Source organism: Spermophilus citellus, assembly GCF_964194105.1.
Source record: "Spermophilus citellus genome assembly, chromosome: 12".
Classification (NCBI taxonomy): domain Eukaryota; kingdom Metazoa; phylum Chordata; class Mammalia; order Rodentia; family Sciuridae; genus Spermophilus; species Spermophilus citellus.
This window is the reverse complement of record NC_138198.1, coordinates 94,635,443-94,655,697: the sequence shown is the minus strand read 5'-3', so window position 1 is coordinate 94,655,697 and position 20,255 is coordinate 94,635,443. Positions and strand designations below refer to the sequence as shown.

Genomic DNA, 20,255 nt, shown 5'->3' with positions numbered 1-20,255 from the left:
GTAGGTAATTAACATTTGAAAACTTTTCATTATTTACTGAACTGTTACATAGTCAGCTGTTATTGTGGGGGCAGGCGTAGAATTGGTTGGTATTAGATGGCATAGGTTTTCCATAAGATTGGAAAGCTATTTCACATTTTCAATTAAGATCACAAGGGGTGCAGACATTTGATGTACTCAGTAAAGAGATTTATAAACAAACATGTACCATCAAGAAACAAAAAAGAGGGCTGGGGGTGTGGCTCAGTGGTAGAGCGCTTGCCTAGCATGTGTGAGGCACTAAGTTTGATCCTCAGCACCACATAAAAATAAAATGAAAGGTATTGTGTCCATCTACAACTAAAAAAATTTTTTTAAAGAAAAGAAATAAAAAAGAAGTGCTGTCACATTGAATCCCACTCTACATTTCCTAGACTTTAGCAGATGATTTATCATCAACAACCCAGATTAAGTAATACTTCACAATTATATGGTATATATATGAGTCACCACCCGAACACTCTACTTTAGAAACCTGGGGACATCCTGACACCCCCTTTGCCTTCAGTCTTCTCACCCAACCCATCAGCTAGTCCAGGTTATGGTGCTTCTGTTTGTAGAATACCTCTGATGCCTACCTGATTTTCTCTCTGACCCTCGTCCTCCCCCTCATCTTACCTGTGTTGCTAGCATAGGTGCTCAGCTGGCCTTCCTGCCTACACCTCTCTCTCTTCTACCTATTCTCCACCCACCAGCCAGTCTTTGCAAAATGTGAGCCAAGCTGCTTCCCTCCCCATCGGATTGCTCTGGACTATTGCAGTAGCCTCCAAACTATTCAGGCCCTCTACCTAGCAGTGATCCACGCTCTGCAGGGAGAACACAGGCATTCTAGTGGGAGAAACTCAAAACAAATAAACACACACAATATGTGGGAAACAATAAATGAGAAGGACACAAATACAGCAGGGCAAATGGAGAGGTGGAGCCAACTTCTGTGGGTGGTCAGGTGTTCATCTGAGAAGGAGACTTTGGAGCAGAGCCCTGAGGGAGGGAGAGAATGAGACCTGTAGAGTTCTAAGCAGTGGAAGAACATTCCAAACAGAAGGGACAGTGAGCACAAAGACTTGATAAAGGAGCATGATTGGTAGGTGTGAAGAATACCATGGAGGGGCTGGGATTGTGGCTCAGCGATGGAGCACTCGCCTAGCACGGGTGGGACCCGGGTTCAATCCTCAGCACCACATAAAAATAAAAGGCATTGTGTTGTGTCCATCTACACCTAAAAAATAAATATTTTTTTAAAAAGAATACCATGGAGCCCATGTGATCAGGGTGCAGCATGCAGCAGAGTGGATGGAGGGTGTGGCCAACGAGGGGCTTCTCAGGGTAATGCCCTTGTCCCCCTCCGTGCCACTCTGCCAACACAGTCAGGATTTTACCTGCTTCAGAGTCTCACCTGTCAGCACAGACCTTGCTCTGGCAAATCTGAGCCTGTTCACTGTCTTCCTCAAGAGGCACCTCTATAGGTTCCATCCCTAGTGAACAAAGATGAAGACAAACTTATTATTACGTACAAAGAACAGCTATGCAAGAAAAGCCCGTTGCCCTGAAATACACAGGAATTTCAATGACACTGGAATTTGGTTGCATCAAGAAAGGGTCTGGGTCCTGGAAATCTTTTACTAGCACAAAGATTTTCTTCAGCATTATCAGTGCCATCAACAGCATGTGCTTTAAGCAATTTTCTCATGAAAGATTCTATGTTGGGACAACTGCATCCATAATCTGTAAATTACTTTGAAAGATTTCCCTATTCCATTTTACCCCACATCCTATGATCATTGTTCTCTAAGCCACCTTAAATTCTTTGTTTTTTCAATATTTTAAAAATAGCTTTTAGTTGTTGATGGACTTTTATTTTATTTATTTGTGTGCGGTGCTGAGAATCGTACCCAGTGCTTCACACAAGCTAGGCATGCACTCTTCCACTGAGCTACAACCCCAGCCCTAAGGTACATTAAATTCTTTAGAAATAAGCAGTCAGGCATGAAGTTGCTATCTATAAAGACATCAGCATTAGAGTGACAAAATTCTCAATTCCTAGGAATCAGCATCAAATTGTATCCTTGCATCAATCATCATTATTGCAAAAAAACTAATAATGATAATAATAAAACTTACTATGTCAGCAGGGTTGAAAAGCTATACTTTCTTCTTTATAAAAGAGTGTGTAACATACATGCATTGGAAAAATAATAATAATTAACATGTTAATATCCTGGGTACCTGAACTTGAACAAAAAGGGTCCAATAAGAGAACATTATATAACAGTCTCAGTGATAAAAATAGATACAAAAATATGAAACCCAGGAATGTATTTAAAAATTACTGCCAATAACTGGGGATGTAGCTCCATGGTATAGAAGTTGCCTAACATGCATAAGACCCTGGGTTCAATCCTTAGTACCACAAGAAAAGAAAAAAAAAATTACTGCCAAGTAGTATTTTTCTTTCTCAGGATATCAGGGATACTCAATATAAAAAATCTACAAATGTAAAATATCTCATTAATAGACTATGGGAGAAAAATAAGATAACCAACAGATTATCTTCCTGTGAATGGACAATTAATCTTGATAAAAGTTTTATAAAATAAGAACTACTTTAGCCTGAAAAAAAATCTTTTAAAACTCCAAAGTAATGATCATTCATATTTTTGAAATGTTGGAAACATTCCATTCAAGTCAGTCCCACTACTGCTCCATTCAACATTACCAAAGAAAGCTTAGAAAAAAATGTGCTCATGTAAGAAAAATAGAAAGAAAAATTGGAAAGGAATATAACAAAACCACAATTATTAGAAGAAATAGGAAATCAGAAATTAAATAAAAGACTTCTTTACCCTGGGAAAACATTGAAGCCAGCAGAGAGATTTGCTACACCTACTTCCCAGAGACCCTGTTCCTAATGCAACACCATATAATTAGGAAAAGAACCCCCTATCTCTCAGCTTCACCTAGGAGAAGGAAAGGGTTGGTTTACATAGTCAGTACCCAACTTTTCCAAAGGAGCTCCCCAGAGGATTGGCTTCTGCCTTCACATCTTGAGGCTTGGAGCTATGCATGAGTTTGACATAGTTAAGCCACCAAGGGGAGAAGGGAGGTAGAAGTGTGAGCGGGAAGATGCCATTGATCCTCCCCTATTCTCATAGCACAGACAAAATCCACAGCTGCCAGCTTCTGTTAAGGGACAGAAAGAGTTAGTAGTGACCCTGAATCTCTAGCTGGGCTCATTGGTGAGGGTCTTCTCCCATATGAGGCTTGTCTATGAAGACTGTGAGAGGTTTCTTCTTTGTCTAATACACAGACACCAACATAGAGAGCTGAGGAAAATGAAAAATCAGGAGATGTTCCAAACAAAGGAATAAGAGAAATTTCCAGAAATGGGCCCTAATGAAATGGAGCTATATGATTTACCTGATAAAGAATATTTCTCAAACCTTATAAAAAGATACCAAGATAAAGAGAGAAATTCATGGGCTCGGGTTGTGGCTCAGTGGTAGAGCACTTGCCTTGCACATGTGAGGCACTGGGTTCAATCCTCAGCACCACATATAAATAAATAAAGGTATTGTGTATCCATCTACAAGAGAGAAAGAGAAAGAAAGAGAGAGAGAGAGAGAGAGAGAGAGAGAGAACACAATTCATGAACAAAGTGAATATATTAACAAAGAGGTAAAAAAATTAAAAAGTACCAGACCAAAATTATAGAGCTAAAGAACAAAGTAACTGAACTAAAAAATTTCAACTGCAAACTAGATAAGCAAAAGAATGGATGAGTAAACCTAAGCATGTGTCCTGGAAAAAAAAATTGATTCAGAGGAGGAAAAAAGAAAGAAAGAAAAAATTAAGAGAATTATGAGACATCATCAAGTAGACCAGTATACCCGTTATGGGAGTCCAAAGAGAAGAAAAGAACAAAAAGTTTATTCAAAGATATAATGGCTGAAACCTTCCCAAATACAGGGAAACAAATGGACATCCAGATCTGAGAAGCTCCCAAAACACTAAATAAAATTTACCTAAAGACATGCACACTATGACACAAATAATCAAATTGTCAAAAATTGGCCAGGTGTGGTAGTGCACACCTGTAATCCCAAAGGCTCAGGAGACTGAGGCAGGAGGAGCACAAATTCAAAAACAACTTCATCAACTTAAAGAGGCCCTAAGCAATTTAGGAATACCCTATCTTAAAATTAAGAATAAAATAAAAAGGGCTGGGGATATAGGTCAGTGGTTTAGTGCCCTTGGATTCAATCCCTGGTACAAAAAAAATTAAGTAAAAAATCAAATACTTTTGAAAGAATTGTAAAGTTCTGGACTTGTATCCAGAACATATAGTCTCGCATGTCAATAATAAAAAGGACAAATCATCCACTTTAAAACAGGCAAAAAAAATCGAAGCTGTTCTTTTGAAAAAGATATACAAATAGACAATAATTTAGGAAACAATATAATAACCACCAAGTGATGAGTGGATATGGCACACCATACAATGGGACATTATTCCACAATAAAAATGAAGTACTCATCATGCTACAACATGAATGGCTCTGGAAAACACTATGCCAAGTGAACAAGCTGATCACATATTGTATGATTCAATCCATGTGAAATATTTACAATGTGAAAATCCATAGAAACAGAAAGTAGGTTAGTGGTTGCCAAAGACTGGGAATGAGCCTGGGAATGGGAAATGACTGCAAATGGGCATGGAGTTCTTCTTGGGGTTGATGAAAATGTTCTAAAATTGGTTGTGGTGAAGGTTTTATACAGCCTTGAGAGTACACTAAAGAAAACACTGACTGTAAACTTTATTAAATAGATGAATTTCAAGGTATGTTAAGTAAATAGCAACAACGTTAGAAAAAATAAAAGGATAGAAAATGATATACCAGGCCAACAAATCAAGAGACAGCTGGGGTCACTTGTAATATCAGGTAGATAATTTCATACTTCACAGTTTGGAACAAGGAAGATTACCATGTACAAAGAGGGAGATTACTTAAACAGGGACAATCCACCAAGAAGATATAATACTGAGTAAAGCAAAACTAACAGAAATATTCAGGAAAATTAGACAAAGCCATAATTACACTCCTCTCAGTTATGAAATAGAGCTAATAGGAGAAAAATCAGCAACTATGTAGAAACACTGGACAATACCATCAACCAACTGGATCTAACTGACATTTATAGAAAATTCCACCCAATAACAGCAGAACACACATGAGATGTTCATAGAAATAGAAGATATCCTGGATAATAAACCAAACCTTTACAAACTTTAATGAATTAAAATCATACAGAGTATGTTTCTCTTTTGGAGAGTTTAATGGAATTCAAATCAATAATAGATAAGAAGAAAATCTCCAAACATTTAGAACTTAAACAACACTTCTAGGTAATTCATGGGTCAAAAGGATGTAAAGGGCATACATAATACCCCCCAAAAGATACTTGACATCATTAGACATAAGTAAATGAAAACTAAACCATGAAGTAATACTATTCCACTTTCATTAAAATGAACCAACGTTTGACCCAGTTAACACATGCCTCGGTATATACACAAAAGACTTAAAATCAGCATACTACAGTGACACAGTCACATCAATGTTGATAGCAGCTCAATTCACAATAGCTAAGCTATGGAACCAACTTAGGTGACCTATATATGTAATGGAATATCACTCAGCCATAAAAAATAATGACTCTGTGACATTTGCTGGAAAATGGATGGATCTGGAGACTACCATGCTAAGTGAAATAAGCCAATCCCCCCCCCCAAAAAAACAAAGGTCAAATGTACTCTCTGATATGTGGATGTGAACACACAAGAGGGGTAGGGGAAAAATAAAAGTTCAGTAGATTAGACAAAAGAAAATGAAGGGAAGAGGGGGGGACAGGAAATTGGAAAGACAGTGGAATAAATCTGACTTCACTTTCTTCTGTACATATATAAATGCACCATAGTGAATCTCTACATCATGTGCCTCCATAAGACTGGGATCCTAATTAGAATGAGAATGTACTCCATATTTGTATAAATATGTCAAAATACACTCTGCTGTCATGTATAACTAAAAAGAACAAATTTTAAAAATAAAAATAAATGTTTAAAAATTTAAAAAAATATTCGGACAATCCCAATTTTGCTGGGAATGCAAGATGGTACAACTCTAAGAAATAGTTGGGCAGTTTCTTTTCAAGATAAACATATTCTTGTTGTATTCCTCAGCAACTCACTCCTAGTTATTTTTTTAGAGAAATAAAAACTTCTTATTACCCAAATATCTGCACATGAATGTTCACTTTGGTTCTATTCATAATTGCTCAAAACTGGACAGTACTATCTCCAATGGCTCCAGGGGAGGGGAAAATGAACCACATCTCCAATTTCTATAATCCTGTGTCCAAAAGCCAGAGTCAGGGGCAACACAATATGTGGCTTATGTGTGGCACAATGCCTAGTTTCCAGGAAGCTGGTGACCAGCCACAAGCCCCCAGGGCTGGTCAGTCCATTGGTGTTTGCAGACCTGATTGGAGGCTATTTGTACATAATGGCTTATACATACTGAGATGTCTCAGGAAGGGTACCCAAGACACTGGAGACAGAGGTTGGAACAAAAGAAACTCAATTTTTAAATAAAATACCATTTGTCTACTCAAAAATAGTGAACAAGCAAAAATAAAAATAATTACTTAAAACTGGAAACAATTCAAATATTCTTCAATGAATAAATGGATAAATACACTCTGCTACTTCCATGCCTTGGAATACTACTCTGCAATCAAGAAGAATGTGGCTCAAGCGGTAGCATGCTCCCCTGGCATGCATGCCGCCGGGGTTCGATCCTCAGCACCACATACAAACAAAGATGTTGTCTCCGCTGAAAACTAAAAAATAAATATTAAAAAAATTCTCTCTCTCTCTCTCTCTCTCTCTCTCTCTCTCTCTCTCTCTCAAAAAAAATACATTTAAAAAAAAGAAGAAGAAGAATGAACTACTGTTACATTCAGTAACTGGGATGGATTTCAAAGGCATCATGCTGAGTGAAAGAAGGTAACCTGGAAAGGTCACATACTGTATGATTCTCTGGATAGAACATTCTCAAAAAGATAAAACTACAGTGATAGAGAACACTGGTTGCCAAGTGTTAAGAGCAGGAAAGGGGAGACTACAGAGAACTAGCATAAGGGAATTCTTTGGAGGTGATGGAGTTGTTCTGTATGTGGATTATGGAGTTGGCTGCATGCATATGGGAGAACAGAAGGCCAAGATTTGTCCACCAGTTTGGAAGAATGAGCTCACCAGACTTCTTCTGTAACTCTAGTAATATTGGCCTATTGGCTCAAGGGGAAAAAAACCCTGGAACAGAAGAACATACAGCCAAGAAAACAATCATACATATATAACAATGTGGGGCTGCAGTGGTAGCTCAGTGGTACAGCACTTGCCTAGCATGTGTAAGGCACTGGGTTTGATCCTCAGCACTATGTAAAAATAAATAAAATTTTAAATATGTGTGTGTGTGTGTGTGTGTGTATATATATATATATATATGTATATATATATATATATATATGAAAATGTAATATCACAAAAGATCAGATACAAGTTAGGAGAGAAATTTTAATACTCTGTAAATGGTAGGTAGGGTGAGGAAGGAGGAGGAAAAAGACCCAGGAGAGGTACATAGAATAATTCAGCTCTACAGAATGGAGATTCCTCAAAAAATTTGTAATTTGACCCAGCTATTCTACTCCTGTTTATACCCAAAGAACTTAAATCAGCATACTACAGTGACACAGCCACATCAATGTTGATAGCAGCTCAATTCACAATAGCTAAGCTGTGGAACCAACCTAGGTGCCCTTGAACAGATGAACAAATAAAGAAAATGTGGTATATTTACACAATGGAATATTACTCAACCATAAAAATGACTTTATGACATTTGCTGGAAAATGAATGGATCTGGAGACTACCATGCTAAGTGAAATAAGCCAATTCCAAAAACTAAAGGTCAAATATTCTCTCTGATATGCAGATGCTAACACACAACAGGGGGAGGAGAAGAGAAGAATAGAAGTTCAGTGGATTAGACAAAGGGGAATGAAGGGAAGGGCGAAGGGATGGGAATAGGAAAGACAGTGGAATAAATCAGACATAACTTTCTTATATATGTGTATGAATTGACCATAGTGAAACTCCACATCATGTACGACCACAAGAATGGGATCCTAATTAGGATATACTATACTCCATGTATGTACAATATGTCAAAATACACTCTATTGTCATGCATATCTAAAAAGAACAAATAAAAAATTCAACTTTATTTGCTATATTTATTATTATTTTTTATTTTTTTTTAAAGAAGGAAAGAAAGATCTGAAGGAAATGTGACCAAGAGTTAAGATTTTTTAGAAGCGGATGATATAATTGTCTATTGTGTTATTCTCCTCTGCTGTCCAACACTGTAACCACTATACATTTTTAACTACTTAAATTAATTGAATTAAATTAGTTGAATAAAATTTAAAAGTCAGTTCCAGTGTCCCACTAGCCACTTGTGACTGATTGTTAACAATTGGATTAAATAGTGAACATTCCCATCATCACAGAAAGTTATGAACAGAGCTGGTCTATAAGTTTCTATATGTTAGTTCACAATAAAAATTAGTACTGGGGGCATAGCTCAATGGTAGAGCACTTGCTGAGCATACACAAAACCCTGGATTGAAGTCCCAGCACCACACACTGAAAACGGAAGAGTTAATTCCTGCAGTACATATTATAACAAGAGAAGGAATTAAGAATATAGGTAAAGGGCTGAGGCTGTGACTCAGCGGTAACCACTTGCCTGGCATGTGTGAGGCACTGAGTTCAATTCTCAGCATTGCATATAAATTAATAAAAAAAATAAAGGTCTATCAACAACTAAAAAAAATTTTAAAGAATATAGGTAAAAAGGGCATCATATAATTTCAAAGTTTATACCTAGTTACTTACTGATTGAATGGTCAGGTTGTCACCTCTCCCGAGAAATTTTCCAAAACAAAAGGAAATTTTGCAGGGTACCATTTCACTTAGTCTAGAATAATTTTAATATGTAATAAAAGAAAAGCCATTCCAACTTCGGATTGGGTAAAGGGGAGGGTGGAGGGGGTTATGAGGGTAGGAAAGACGGTGGAATGAGACGAACATCATTACCCTAGGTACATGTATGATTGCACAAATGGTGCGTCTCTGCACCGTGTACAATCAGAGAATTGAAATGTTGCGCTCCATTTGTGTACAATGAATTGAAATGCATTTTGCTGTCATGTACAACTAAGTAGAAAAAAAATTTTTAAAAAAAAGCCATTCTATTCCCATCACACAAGTAGGAAAGCCGTCCTGTGGGAAGGAGCCCTTTCAGACCTTGTGCTTTGATGACCATGATCCTTTGCTGCAGGTCAATGAAGGGCTGGATCAGGCAGAGGCGGGGCTCCTGCTTCTGACTCAGGCAAATGCCGTTTTGATTCACAACCATCCAGCTCCGGTCATACAGCAGCCCGTGGTTGCCTACAGGCCACTTGGTCACCTAAACAAAAGGTAGGAGTCTTTTAGACCAAGGCAAAACTGATCTTCACATTATTGAACAGGGGCTGCGCAAATCCAGATGGACTTCACCAATTCAGCACATATTCTCAAAGGAAGAAAGAGAGGAGGAGGAGAAAGTGGAGGAAGAGAACAAGGCAAATGGAGGCAGCAAGGAGCCAGATTCCCTTCAGAATACAAATTATACCTACTGCCCAGATCTTGGTGTCTAATACTATTCTCCAACAGAGAGAACTGGGTGAAGAAATGGTCATTCTAGGAGTAGGTCAGGTCAGTTTGGAGGAATGAGATGTTAAGACTCATTCTGTAATTCTAGTCTTATAGGCCTATTGGTTCATGAAAAAATAAATTTCTACTGAGTCTCCATATCCTCGTCTGTAAAATGGGACACCAATGCCTGCCTGGTGGCCATCTTTTTGCTTATCCTAGAGAACAAAACTCATCTATGAAAGCAGATCCCTCATTGGTAAGGGGAACACAGAGTCCTCACCTGCGTTCATTCAGGAAGAAGTGAATTTGCTGGTTTATGATCTCAGCCTGGAGGCCAGGCCCTTAATGGGACCAATCTGAAACACAGGCCAACAAACAGCCCTGACCTTGGTATGTCAAATGAGGAGCCAGAGAGCCTGTCATCCCAGAGGCTTAGGAATATTTGCCTGGAACTTGGGACACACATGGAGATTATAGAAAGAGAGCCTCAGGTTGGCCATACCAGGAGAAATGGCTTCTTGGAAACCAGGGCTAGTTGCCAGACAAGGGAAGACTCCTGTCCCCCAGGTGCAAAGAGGGCCCAGCCAATATGTTTGCAGATATAATGTATGTTGTCCTTCAATATCTGTGGGGGATTGGTTCCATGACTCCCCCACATAGACACAAAATCTGTGGACGCTCGAATCCCTTGTATTAGTGGGAGAGTATTTGCAGATAGCCTGCACAATTCTCCCATGCACTTTCCCACTCTAGGTTATTGATACTACCTAGCACAATATAGTTGTTATGTGGTGTTGTTTAGGGAATGATGACAAGGAAAAAGAAAGTCTGTATATGCTAAAGACAGATGCATTTAAAATAATTTGTTTTGATTTGCAGTTGATTGAATCAACAGATGCAGAACCATAGATACAGAAGGCTGGTACAGTTTTCCTGTAGGAAGCTCTGAGCAGAACAAATCTCAGAGCATGGACCCAAAGGTCAGCAGACCCATGTTCAAATCCTTGCTCTGTCATTTGTTTACAGGTGACCTGAACAGAGTGCTGAACCTTAATCCATTCATGAACTACATCTATGGAATAGGGATAATGTCACCCTTCACCTCGTGTGGCTGCTTTAAGGATCAAATAAAATGACGCATGTTAAGTGCTTCAGCAAGGAGCTAGCACGTACATTCAAGGAAAGTGACAGCTATAATGACTAACAGGTGTGTGCCACTCAGAAACAGGGTCATCCCAGGGTCCCCATGAGCAGAATCATGTTCAGAAGTCAGCCTATATGTAGAGAGGCAGAATGAGAATGAGAACAGCTTTTCATACAACAACTCTGACATAGTACTTTGATTTCTGCATGCTTTTCTTCACCTGCTACATCTTTTCTTCAATTTATCCCCCTCAAAAAAAAAAAAATCCCATAGAGGAAGCAATGAGAAGCAGTTTCTGTGCTGCAATGAAAGCTCTTACCTCAAAGGCAGCACAGGATTTGATGGGGTAGAGGTAAAGGTTGGTGACAACGCGTGGCCCATGGTCCCCATGCAGGGCACCTGCAGCTTTTTCCAAAGACAGCTGCTGGCTTCTGGTGGCCTCACTTTGTGGTGGATGCAAACAGATGGCATTGGAACCTGGATGAGAGTCAGGGCAAACCCCAGAGCCTGTGCCGATGTCATTCTGAGGCAGGACATGTCTGTCTGTGACAGCAGGCATGTCCTGGGCCTTGCCCTCTGCTGATGGGACTCCAGCTTCCCTGGGACCAGCCGGAAGCTGATCACTTGGTGAGCGCAGGCGGGTGGCTATGATGAACCTGAGAAAGGCCTGGGCGTCCTCAAGTGTAGACATGTATCCAAACGAAACCCTCACAGATCCTGTAGGCTGCCCATCTATGAGGTCGACGTCGTCTCCACAGACATGACCAGCCTGGAGTACAAGGGAGGTAAATCAGCCAGAGGGACTCACGCCTTCTGGATCAGTTGGAAACAGTTTTGTAAAACAAATTTTGTCGATTTTAAAATTAACCCAGGAAAACAGACCTACTACACCAACATGCGCTGCATGTATGAGACACGGGGTTCAGCTCTGAATGCTCAGGGGCCAGCTTCCTGGACCCCATTTTGTTTAGCTGTGAACCAATACCAATCTCCAAAGGCCGTGAAAGAGCTTAGCGGAAATACCTCTTGTGAAGTGTTGAACCCAGAGCTGGCACAGTGCTGGCCACAGAGGGGTCAAAGAACAGACCAGAGTTTCACAAGCCCTGAGGGTTGGCTTCCCGTAAAACCAAGGCTGAAGCCAAAGAAATACCTGCTGGCCCGCCCCTCAGTCCCTATGAGAACCAAAGAAAAGCCTACATCCCTGAGAGATGCCCCTTGACATGAACGAAAGACAGAGGTGCTGTCCCTAAATGACCAACTGGAAGCCACTGTGTAGGCCCAAGTCAACCTGAAGGTCCCCTCTGGGAGGGAGGAAAGAAGCAGAAAGATGTCCGTCTCTAAGCCCGGCTGCCTGGTACTGGTTGCTGGTCAATGTAGCATATAAGGCTCTTCACCTCCCCAGTGCTAATTCCAGTCTAGTCAGCCAAAGAGATGGGACTATGCCGTTCCACACAATCAAATGTTGCATCTAGAACTGCATTTATTCTAAGCCTCTCTCTCCCTCTCTCCCCACCCCACCCTCTTTCTCTCCATCTCTTTCCCTATCACTCCTTTTAAATAAAATCCAATTTGTGGTTAGTTGGACTCTAGTACAAACAAATTCAGCAGCAATCAAAAGAAACTCAAAATTAGAAACCTCCAAAATAAATAAGGGCTCTTTACCACTCAAACAATTCTACTCTTATGAAATGGTTCAAAACAGACTGCACCCTGAAGTGGAAAACCTTGGCCCAGGAGAGAAGGGAAGGCAGGGATTCAGAGAAACAAAGAATCCCTAGAGCCAGGGAAGAGTTCACGATTTGTAGAGAGGCTCACTCTAGCTAGGGGACTGTCCCCAAGGAACACTGAACTAGTTAAGGGTGTGTCCTTGCGCATGCCTCCTTAACAGCTCTCTCTGCCTTTAAATTTCTGCCCTCAAAGTAAAAAGTGAATCAGAAACTACTGCCATCAAGATAATATCTTTCATTGTCTACTCATTCACCTCCTTTTCCTTTGTATAGTCTCAGAATAGGTCCCCAAGAAATCAAGCCAAAGAACTAGCCCCACCAGACACATGACCAGTCAAAAAAAAAAAGTGTAGCTGACCCCTGCCCACCGCGTGGTCTTGGTGATCTGAGTCACAGTACTTGGGCCACGGCACTGACCTGAAGATGCTTCTTGAACTTCTCATTGCTTATCCCCAGGTGCCTCTGGCAGGCCCCGGTATTGCAGAAGCAGCCGGTTCGCAGGTGGATGTTGTACAGGCTGGCCATTTTGTCTACCTGTGGATTAAACATGACACACAGCAGGTGTTACAGATGTCCAGTGGTACTCTAATTGCCTGGGAGAGTTTCAGGTCAGTGTTTGGGCCTTTCCCAGTAATAAAACAATGATCTTGTTACTAAGGAAAAAACCTAAATAAACCCTCTAGCTTTGTTAGTTGACTTAAAAATCACTGATTTTTGAGGTCACATGACTGGGCAAGGGCAATACTTATGAGTCTCCCACTAGCTTTGCTGTGGACCCTCCTCTCACATGTGGGTTCTGATGACCAACAGTTGCCTGCATTACTCTTCAGGGACCTGATGGCTACTTTTGTTGAAAACACTGACTCTTACTTGGGCCTACACGTGTCTGAGAAGTGACTGGAATGAAATGAAAAGGCTCAACCTCTCTGTCTTCAGATTGTATCTGTCTCCTTTGCGCCTTCATTTTTAGGTCAGATTCTATGTAGCTCTGCACATAGAACATTGTTGAACATTTCAGAAATGTCTTGTCCCAAAATACAACAGAGGGTTATAACTTGACCCAGACCTGCCTGGTCTCTCCCCTCTTATAGCTAAAGACACCTATTAGCTGCCATGACCTGAAACACCAGACTATGAAGGTAGTGAAGAGGCAGCCCTCAGGTTCCTGGAAGCTCTCCACCTATCCCCAGAAAAGACATGACTATTCCTCCCTCAGTTAGCCTCCCTCTTCCTCATGGCTCCTATTCTATACCCAGAACCCCCAATCCCTTGGTGCTGAGACGCTGACTTATGAGTAAAACTCCCTCTTCTCCATTTTCGGCTACTGAATAAAACCTTTCTTTCTCCCCAACACTTCTCTCTCAGACATTGATTTTTCAGTGGGATGAGCCCCTGGACCTGGATTCAGTAATAGTCTGAGACTGGAAGTTTGCTCTAAAATGGCATGATCTATGACAGGTTTATCAAAGATTTGATAAATGTTTGGAAATAAAGGTTCAGCCAGTCAAATTACAGAAATATGCTTGAGGAAAGTGAAAATATCAAATTCAGGTGAAATTCCATGAGCCCAGATGTTTCCAGCAAAGTTCACACTTTGGCGCCACTGGGCAGCTCCTTGGCATCAGCTGCCCCAGGGTTTGGTCACAGAGCCAGCCCCAGCAAGATGCCATCCCCAGTAGCACCACCTCGGCTCTCAATCAATCTGGAAATCATTGTGTCATATCCATATCCTTTTCATGTTTCTCAAACTTTGGGTTCAACCGGAATAGTCGCTCAGTCTGAGCTGGGAACTCAGAAGCTCCCAAGTCTCTTCTGATCTCTGAAGACTCTGGAAGGTGGTTCACATTCACTTGAGCCCACAGGAATGTTTGTGCCGACTCTTTGGCTGTGAGTCAAGGACTCCACTCCCTTGGGGCACCCTGTGTGGGTCCTCAGCCCAGGTAGGTCAGGCTGAATTCAGGGAGAAAGTCATCTAACCACATTCAAGGAAACAAACACATCTTACCCACATGGGTAAGCCTTTGAACGTCACATACCAAGTGTCCAGAGGCAGCCACAAGGAACATAGTGTCCCCGGCAGACCACCAGTCACCACAGTCAGACTGGCTCTTGGCTGAGCAACCATGCCTCCCATAGTCCCTTGTCAAGCTCATGATGTGTTGGCTCTGCCATCTCCCCTGGTCTGTCAGAGTGAGAAGAAGCCATCTCATTTTCTGGATTGAACCTGAAGGTCCTTGGAGAACAACTCTGTCCCTTCACCCTTGACTACTAGTGACGTCCTAGAGGTCTCTGCACTGTGAGGTGAGACTTGGCAGAACTTCTGGGTCCAGCCAGCTCCTTCTTAAGTGTCCAGTCTCCATTCACAGAACAGCATCTTGGGAAGCCCCACCCCTCTCCCAGACCAGCTGTATCAGAAAGGACAGTAGAAGCCCCCAGTGGCCATCCCTCCTCTCCCATATTCACTGTCCTGGTTAGCATTGCTGTAAAACAAGCCACTCAAACGTTGTAGAATGAGACAAAAACCACTGTATTGTGCTCACAGCGACAGTGGGTCAGGAATTCAGATTGCTCACAGAGGAGGCTTCTCTCTGTTCCATGATATCTCAAGTCCTAACTGGGACGACTCAAAGTGTCTTGACATGATCTGAAGACCCATTTATTTACTCATTTGGGTGTCTGATTACAATGCTGGGAGGGATCAAAATTTAGGGTGGACAACCATAGTGGCTGGGCGTGGCCTCTCCATTTGGTTTACCTCCCTCCAGCATGGCAACCTCAGGGGACAAGATGGCAGCTTACATGGTAACTCAGAGCTCCATAACTGAGTGTTCCAGGCAACAAAACATGCCATCACCTTTTCTGACCTAGCCTTAAAAGCCACACAGGGTCCCCTGAGTCATATTCTATTAGTTACAAGTGATTCACAAACTGGCTCAGATACAAGAGAAGAAATATTGGCCCCAGCCTTCCATGGAAGGAGTGTCAAGGTCACCTGGCAGAAGGATGTGGGGGGAAGACATTACTGCAACCATGCTTGAGAAATGTGAACCATGTCCCAATTTCCCACTTATGAGTCAGTCTCCTCCTGCCTTCATCCCTAGGGAATTTCACCCAGGCCCAGCCAGGTGTAGGAGGCTGATCACAGAGACAGGATGAGTATAGGGAGGGGTGGGAATAAGCCCAAGTGCAATGCACAGAAGCATCCCAGCCAGGAGGCTTGGTGTTCAATGTTCACTGAGCCCTTACTTTATCCCAGATCCTGTAGTAAGTGATGTGTATATTACATCTCATTTCACCCTCATAACCACAATATGAGCAAGGCATATTGTCATCCTCGTTTCTTAGAGTCTTAGAAAGCTTAAGACAATTTACCCAAGATCACAGAGCTAGCAAGAAGTGGTCAGAATCTGATCCCATGTCTTAGTAACCATACACAGTAAGGACCCCCAACAGTGGGGAGAACAAAATTAGGAGACCTGGAAATTGAAAACAAGAACTCAGAGACTTCACATAGAAGGTTAAATTCTTTTACTTAGCCCCAGAAAAAGAGATAACCAAACCCAACCATGATGCCATCTGATCTTTCTGAAGGCTATCAAAATCCCTGTGGAATTCCCATACTGTGAAGCTTTCTTAGCCCAGGGTAACCATAACTGGAGTTTCCTGAACCACTGCAGCTGGCTACACCCCAGTGGTGAAGTTCACGGGGTGCTTTCCCCTATCAATGCTCAAAGGAAAAGACTGGCCCTGCGCCCAACCTCAGGGAAGGAGCACCATAGTCCTCACTCAGTCTGGTGACTCCTCCTCTTTGAATCTTCTCCTCCAGTGACACCTGCCATGGGACACTTCATGGTCACCCATTGCCCTCTCTCACTCCCTCAGGAAACAAATTTACTTTAGATTCAAGAGTAAAATTTATTTTACCAATTACCTAGAATAACATATTTAAAATATGCATTTTCTTGATGCATATTCTACCCCAACATACACAGGCAAAGCATTTAAAATTGCATGCTTCACGGCGGTGCTGGGCTGGTTTTGTGGCAGGTGAGAGAGCAGAGGGCCATGGGAGTGGGGAGTTTGCACTGTCAACTTACTCAAGAGACACCTGGGGTTGTAGAGTGTCTTCTCTAAATGCCAATGGAGAGCAGCATCCCCCAGAAGAATCGTTCCCTATGTGTTCTTTACAAAGTTTGTGGCTCTTTAGAAGAGCAGGGGCAGAGGTTCCTTTGGAAATGGACTTTTATGTTTTTGTTTCTGAGACAGGGCCTCCTTATATTAGCTAGGCAGATCCCAAACTCCTGAGTTCAAGGGATTCTCCTGCCTCAGCCTCTTGAGTAGCTGGGAATACAGGCATGCACCACACTGGTTGGCTGGGAAATGGATATTTGAAATTTATCAAGGTTGCCTAGGGATTGTGGCTTTCAGGGAAAGAAAAATACCTCCTTCTAAACTTATGATCAAATGGACCCCAACTCAAGTACTTCCCAACCTGCTAAGCACAGTTTCCATTTTTTTAATGAAAACATACATGCAGAGTATATATATATATATGCAGAAAATCTTAAGCCAAATCACCAAACCTTTGAACTCATCATATGAAAAAAATAGACAGAAATAAGGGCTTTTGTGAGTTTAAAAAAAAAGTGAATCATTTTTATGTCTCATAAAAAAAAACTCTGAATTTCAAATAACACACCAATAAATGCTGTTGGGTCTCATGTATCATGGAGTACCAATCAGTCTGTGCATGAAATAACCTCAGCTGGGGTAATTTGTTCCTAGTACTTTTCTGTCTAGATTACTTTAGGGTGGCTTCCCTTGCTGCCAAGCTGTCACCTGTACCCTGCCATTGCTATCAGAATAATCAGCCTCTCTCTTTCCAATTTGAAACTTTCAACCATGCCTGAGTAAAGAGGGCTGAAAAAATACATAGCCAAGCTTGTTCTGAGTGTAAGTGAGCATTAAGAAGCCTCTGAATGAGAGCCAGGTGGCCCTTGCAACAGCACCTGAATTTTGTCACCGTGCTTCCAGGGCACAGAGGTTTTGACTGCAAATTCCAGGGCTCAGAAAGGCTCCCAAGTTCCAGGAAGAGCAATTCTGTTGGAAGAGGGTCAGCAGGATGAAAAGAGAACTCACCTGGGAGTAACCAATGACGTTCCCATTGTCATCCAGTACATTAAAATTGATGATGGGACCCTGAACGTCAGGGCTGCTGAAATCCGAGTCTCTGTAAATCCACACCACAGGGGCTCCATTGGGGTAGTGGAGAGAGGACAGGGCCGTATAGGTGTACTGAGCCAACGTGAAGGTGTGCTGCCTGATGTTCTCCATGCCACCTCAAAACAAAGGTGAAATGCCGAGTGTCAGGAATTCTACGTGAAAGGCCCTCTCATTTTTAGGAAAACAAGATCCTTACAACTGATCAACCTGGTCCTCATAGTAATGATTTTAAGTACTTGTAAGTATGGTAGGGTATTGCCTTTATAACAAAGTTTTAGGTCTTTGGGACTAAAAATTAGTTTGACATTGCTGTTTCTGTAGAATTTTTCCACAGGAATTCTGCTGTACTCTTATTTAAATACATATGTATTTTAAATATGTATGTACGTGTACATATACACACATGTATACATATATATGCATACTTAATGGAACTTCAACATGTAGATAATTTATATTCTTTGGTAACAGATTGGGAAAATGTATGTTTTCTTTAAATATCATTTTTTGTTGTTTGTGCCTGCTAATGTTTAAATCATTTTAATTATGCAAAGCAATGAAGAGTACATGCTTCAACACGAACAGACCTTGAAAACATGCTAAGTGGAATAAGCTAGACACAAGGCAAGACAGAAAGGCCATCAGGGGTCACCAGGGGCTGGGAAGAGAAAGGGATGAGCAGCTATTGATTCAGGGGTAGTTTCAGTCTGGGGTAGTGAAAAGATTCTGGATGTGGGTAGTGGCAATTAATGTACAGCAATGTGAAGGTCCTTAAAACTGCTGAGTTACATGCTTAAAATGGCCTAAATGGAAATTTTTATTTTATGTATATTTCACCACCATTGTTTGAAAAAGCAATTGAGTAGGAAAATAAAAAAGCAAAGTTTGCCATATTAGGGACTGATATTATCAAACTTTTGAATTTAAAGGCACCCCTGCCACCTGTGATTTCAGTGTCCTGTTGATACCTTTCCTTGGAAAGTGGTTTTTCTAAAGCCCGTCTTTACCAGCTCCTCTCTTGGTCCTGGATGAGGCCCACTTACTCCTTACACCTCCATCAGGGCAGCCCTCCCTTCCAAGAATCCCACCTGCCCCAGGGTTGGGCTGAGGCTGAGGACCTGGAGAGTCCTAGTAGTGTGACAGGACAGAGGGAGGAAGGGCTGCCTAACTGCTAAGTCACAGTCCCACTCTGAATGGACGGTACAGGCAGTACGTCCAATTCTGGATGCTCAGCCTCTCAAGGAGTGGCCAGGAGCACAGCACCATGAGTGAGCCATGCTGACAAGGCTTCTTCCGGGCGTGGACCTTTGTGTCATCCCTGTGAGATGGAAAAAGACATCTGTCTGTGTATCAGCCTCTGGTGAGCAGCCTCACCTGTCCACACCCCTGAGTACTTGTCAGGAAACAAGATGTACATTGTACAAAAGCTGGTGACACAGACAGTGATTGGGATTTGGAGTTATGTAAGACCTGCGTTTAAATCCTATCCTCCCAGTTCCCAGCTCCCCAGCCTGGGAAGACGGTTAACCTTTCTGACCCTCCACTCTTCTGTGGACGAGACAGCTTTGTCATCAGCTCCTGGGGTGGGGAGGGGGTGGCTATGGAGAGGATCCAGCAGGACAACAACTGAATGAAACCTCAGGATCTATAACCATTTCCAGTTCAGAGAATGAGGACAGTACCTCCATTTCTGTGCAGCTATTAATCTTCTGATTTGAAATGTCTCCCACCTGCTAAAATGTTCTTTTAGCTGGCAAAGCAAAACAACCCCCCCCCAAAACCCTTCTCATTCCCTTTCTTTCAGAAGTTGCTTTGAAGTTATTTAGAGTCAGATTTAACTGCATTCAATGTCCAGCTACTATGTATTACTTACTTCCAACTGATATTGTCTCCTTTGTTGGAACCACACCCATGCCAGGGCTCCCTCAAGACCACAGGCAATTCCATACAGATAAAATGTTCACTGACCTGTGAGGCGCCCCAGGGCATCAAATCCATGATTTAGTGCTATGATGTCAAGGTATGAGATGGTGCCATCTTCAAACCTACAACAATGGGGTGAGGGGGAGAAGATCCAGCTGTGGCCAACACACTCCATGTGTATTGGGAGGTATGTAGCCAGGGTTTGACTTTGGCCAGAGTGATATCTATTAATAGCTTCCCTCTGCTGCCTTTGACACTACTTTTCCCATCTGAAGAGGGGCTTTGCTCACCAAGAGCCAAGCTGTCTCTAGCCCTGATTGGCTCTTCAGCTTTCTCCAACTACTTCAAACTTCCTAGGGCAGGCTGGCAGTGGTGA

General features: G+C 41.9%; 1 protein-coding gene across 2 annotated transcripts in view; it reads right to left on the bottom strand.

Moving 5' to 3' along the window:
- The window catches only part of MOCOS (molybdenum cofactor sulfurase), a gene marked incomplete at its 5' end in the record, with an annotated part of 52,771 nt that overhangs the window by 19,903 nt on the left and 12,613 nt on the right, over positions 1 to 20,255 (bottom strand). For both annotated transcript variants that reach the window (XR_014018191.1, XM_081262621.1), the window contains 6 exons: positions 1,436 to 1,514; positions 9,473 to 9,635; positions 11,326 to 11,775; positions 13,151 to 13,267; positions 17,873 to 18,072; positions 19,925 to 20,001. Coding sequence is in view for 1 of the 2 variants with exons in the window: in XM_081262621.1 (XP_081118747.1) it covers positions 1,436 to 1,514; positions 9,473 to 9,635; positions 11,326 to 11,775; positions 13,151 to 13,267; positions 17,873 to 18,072; positions 19,925 to 20,001 (1,086 nt within the window). The remainder of the gene's footprint in view (positions 1 to 1,435; positions 1,515 to 9,472; positions 9,636 to 11,325; positions 11,776 to 13,150; positions 13,268 to 17,872; positions 18,073 to 19,924; positions 20,002 to 20,255) is intronic.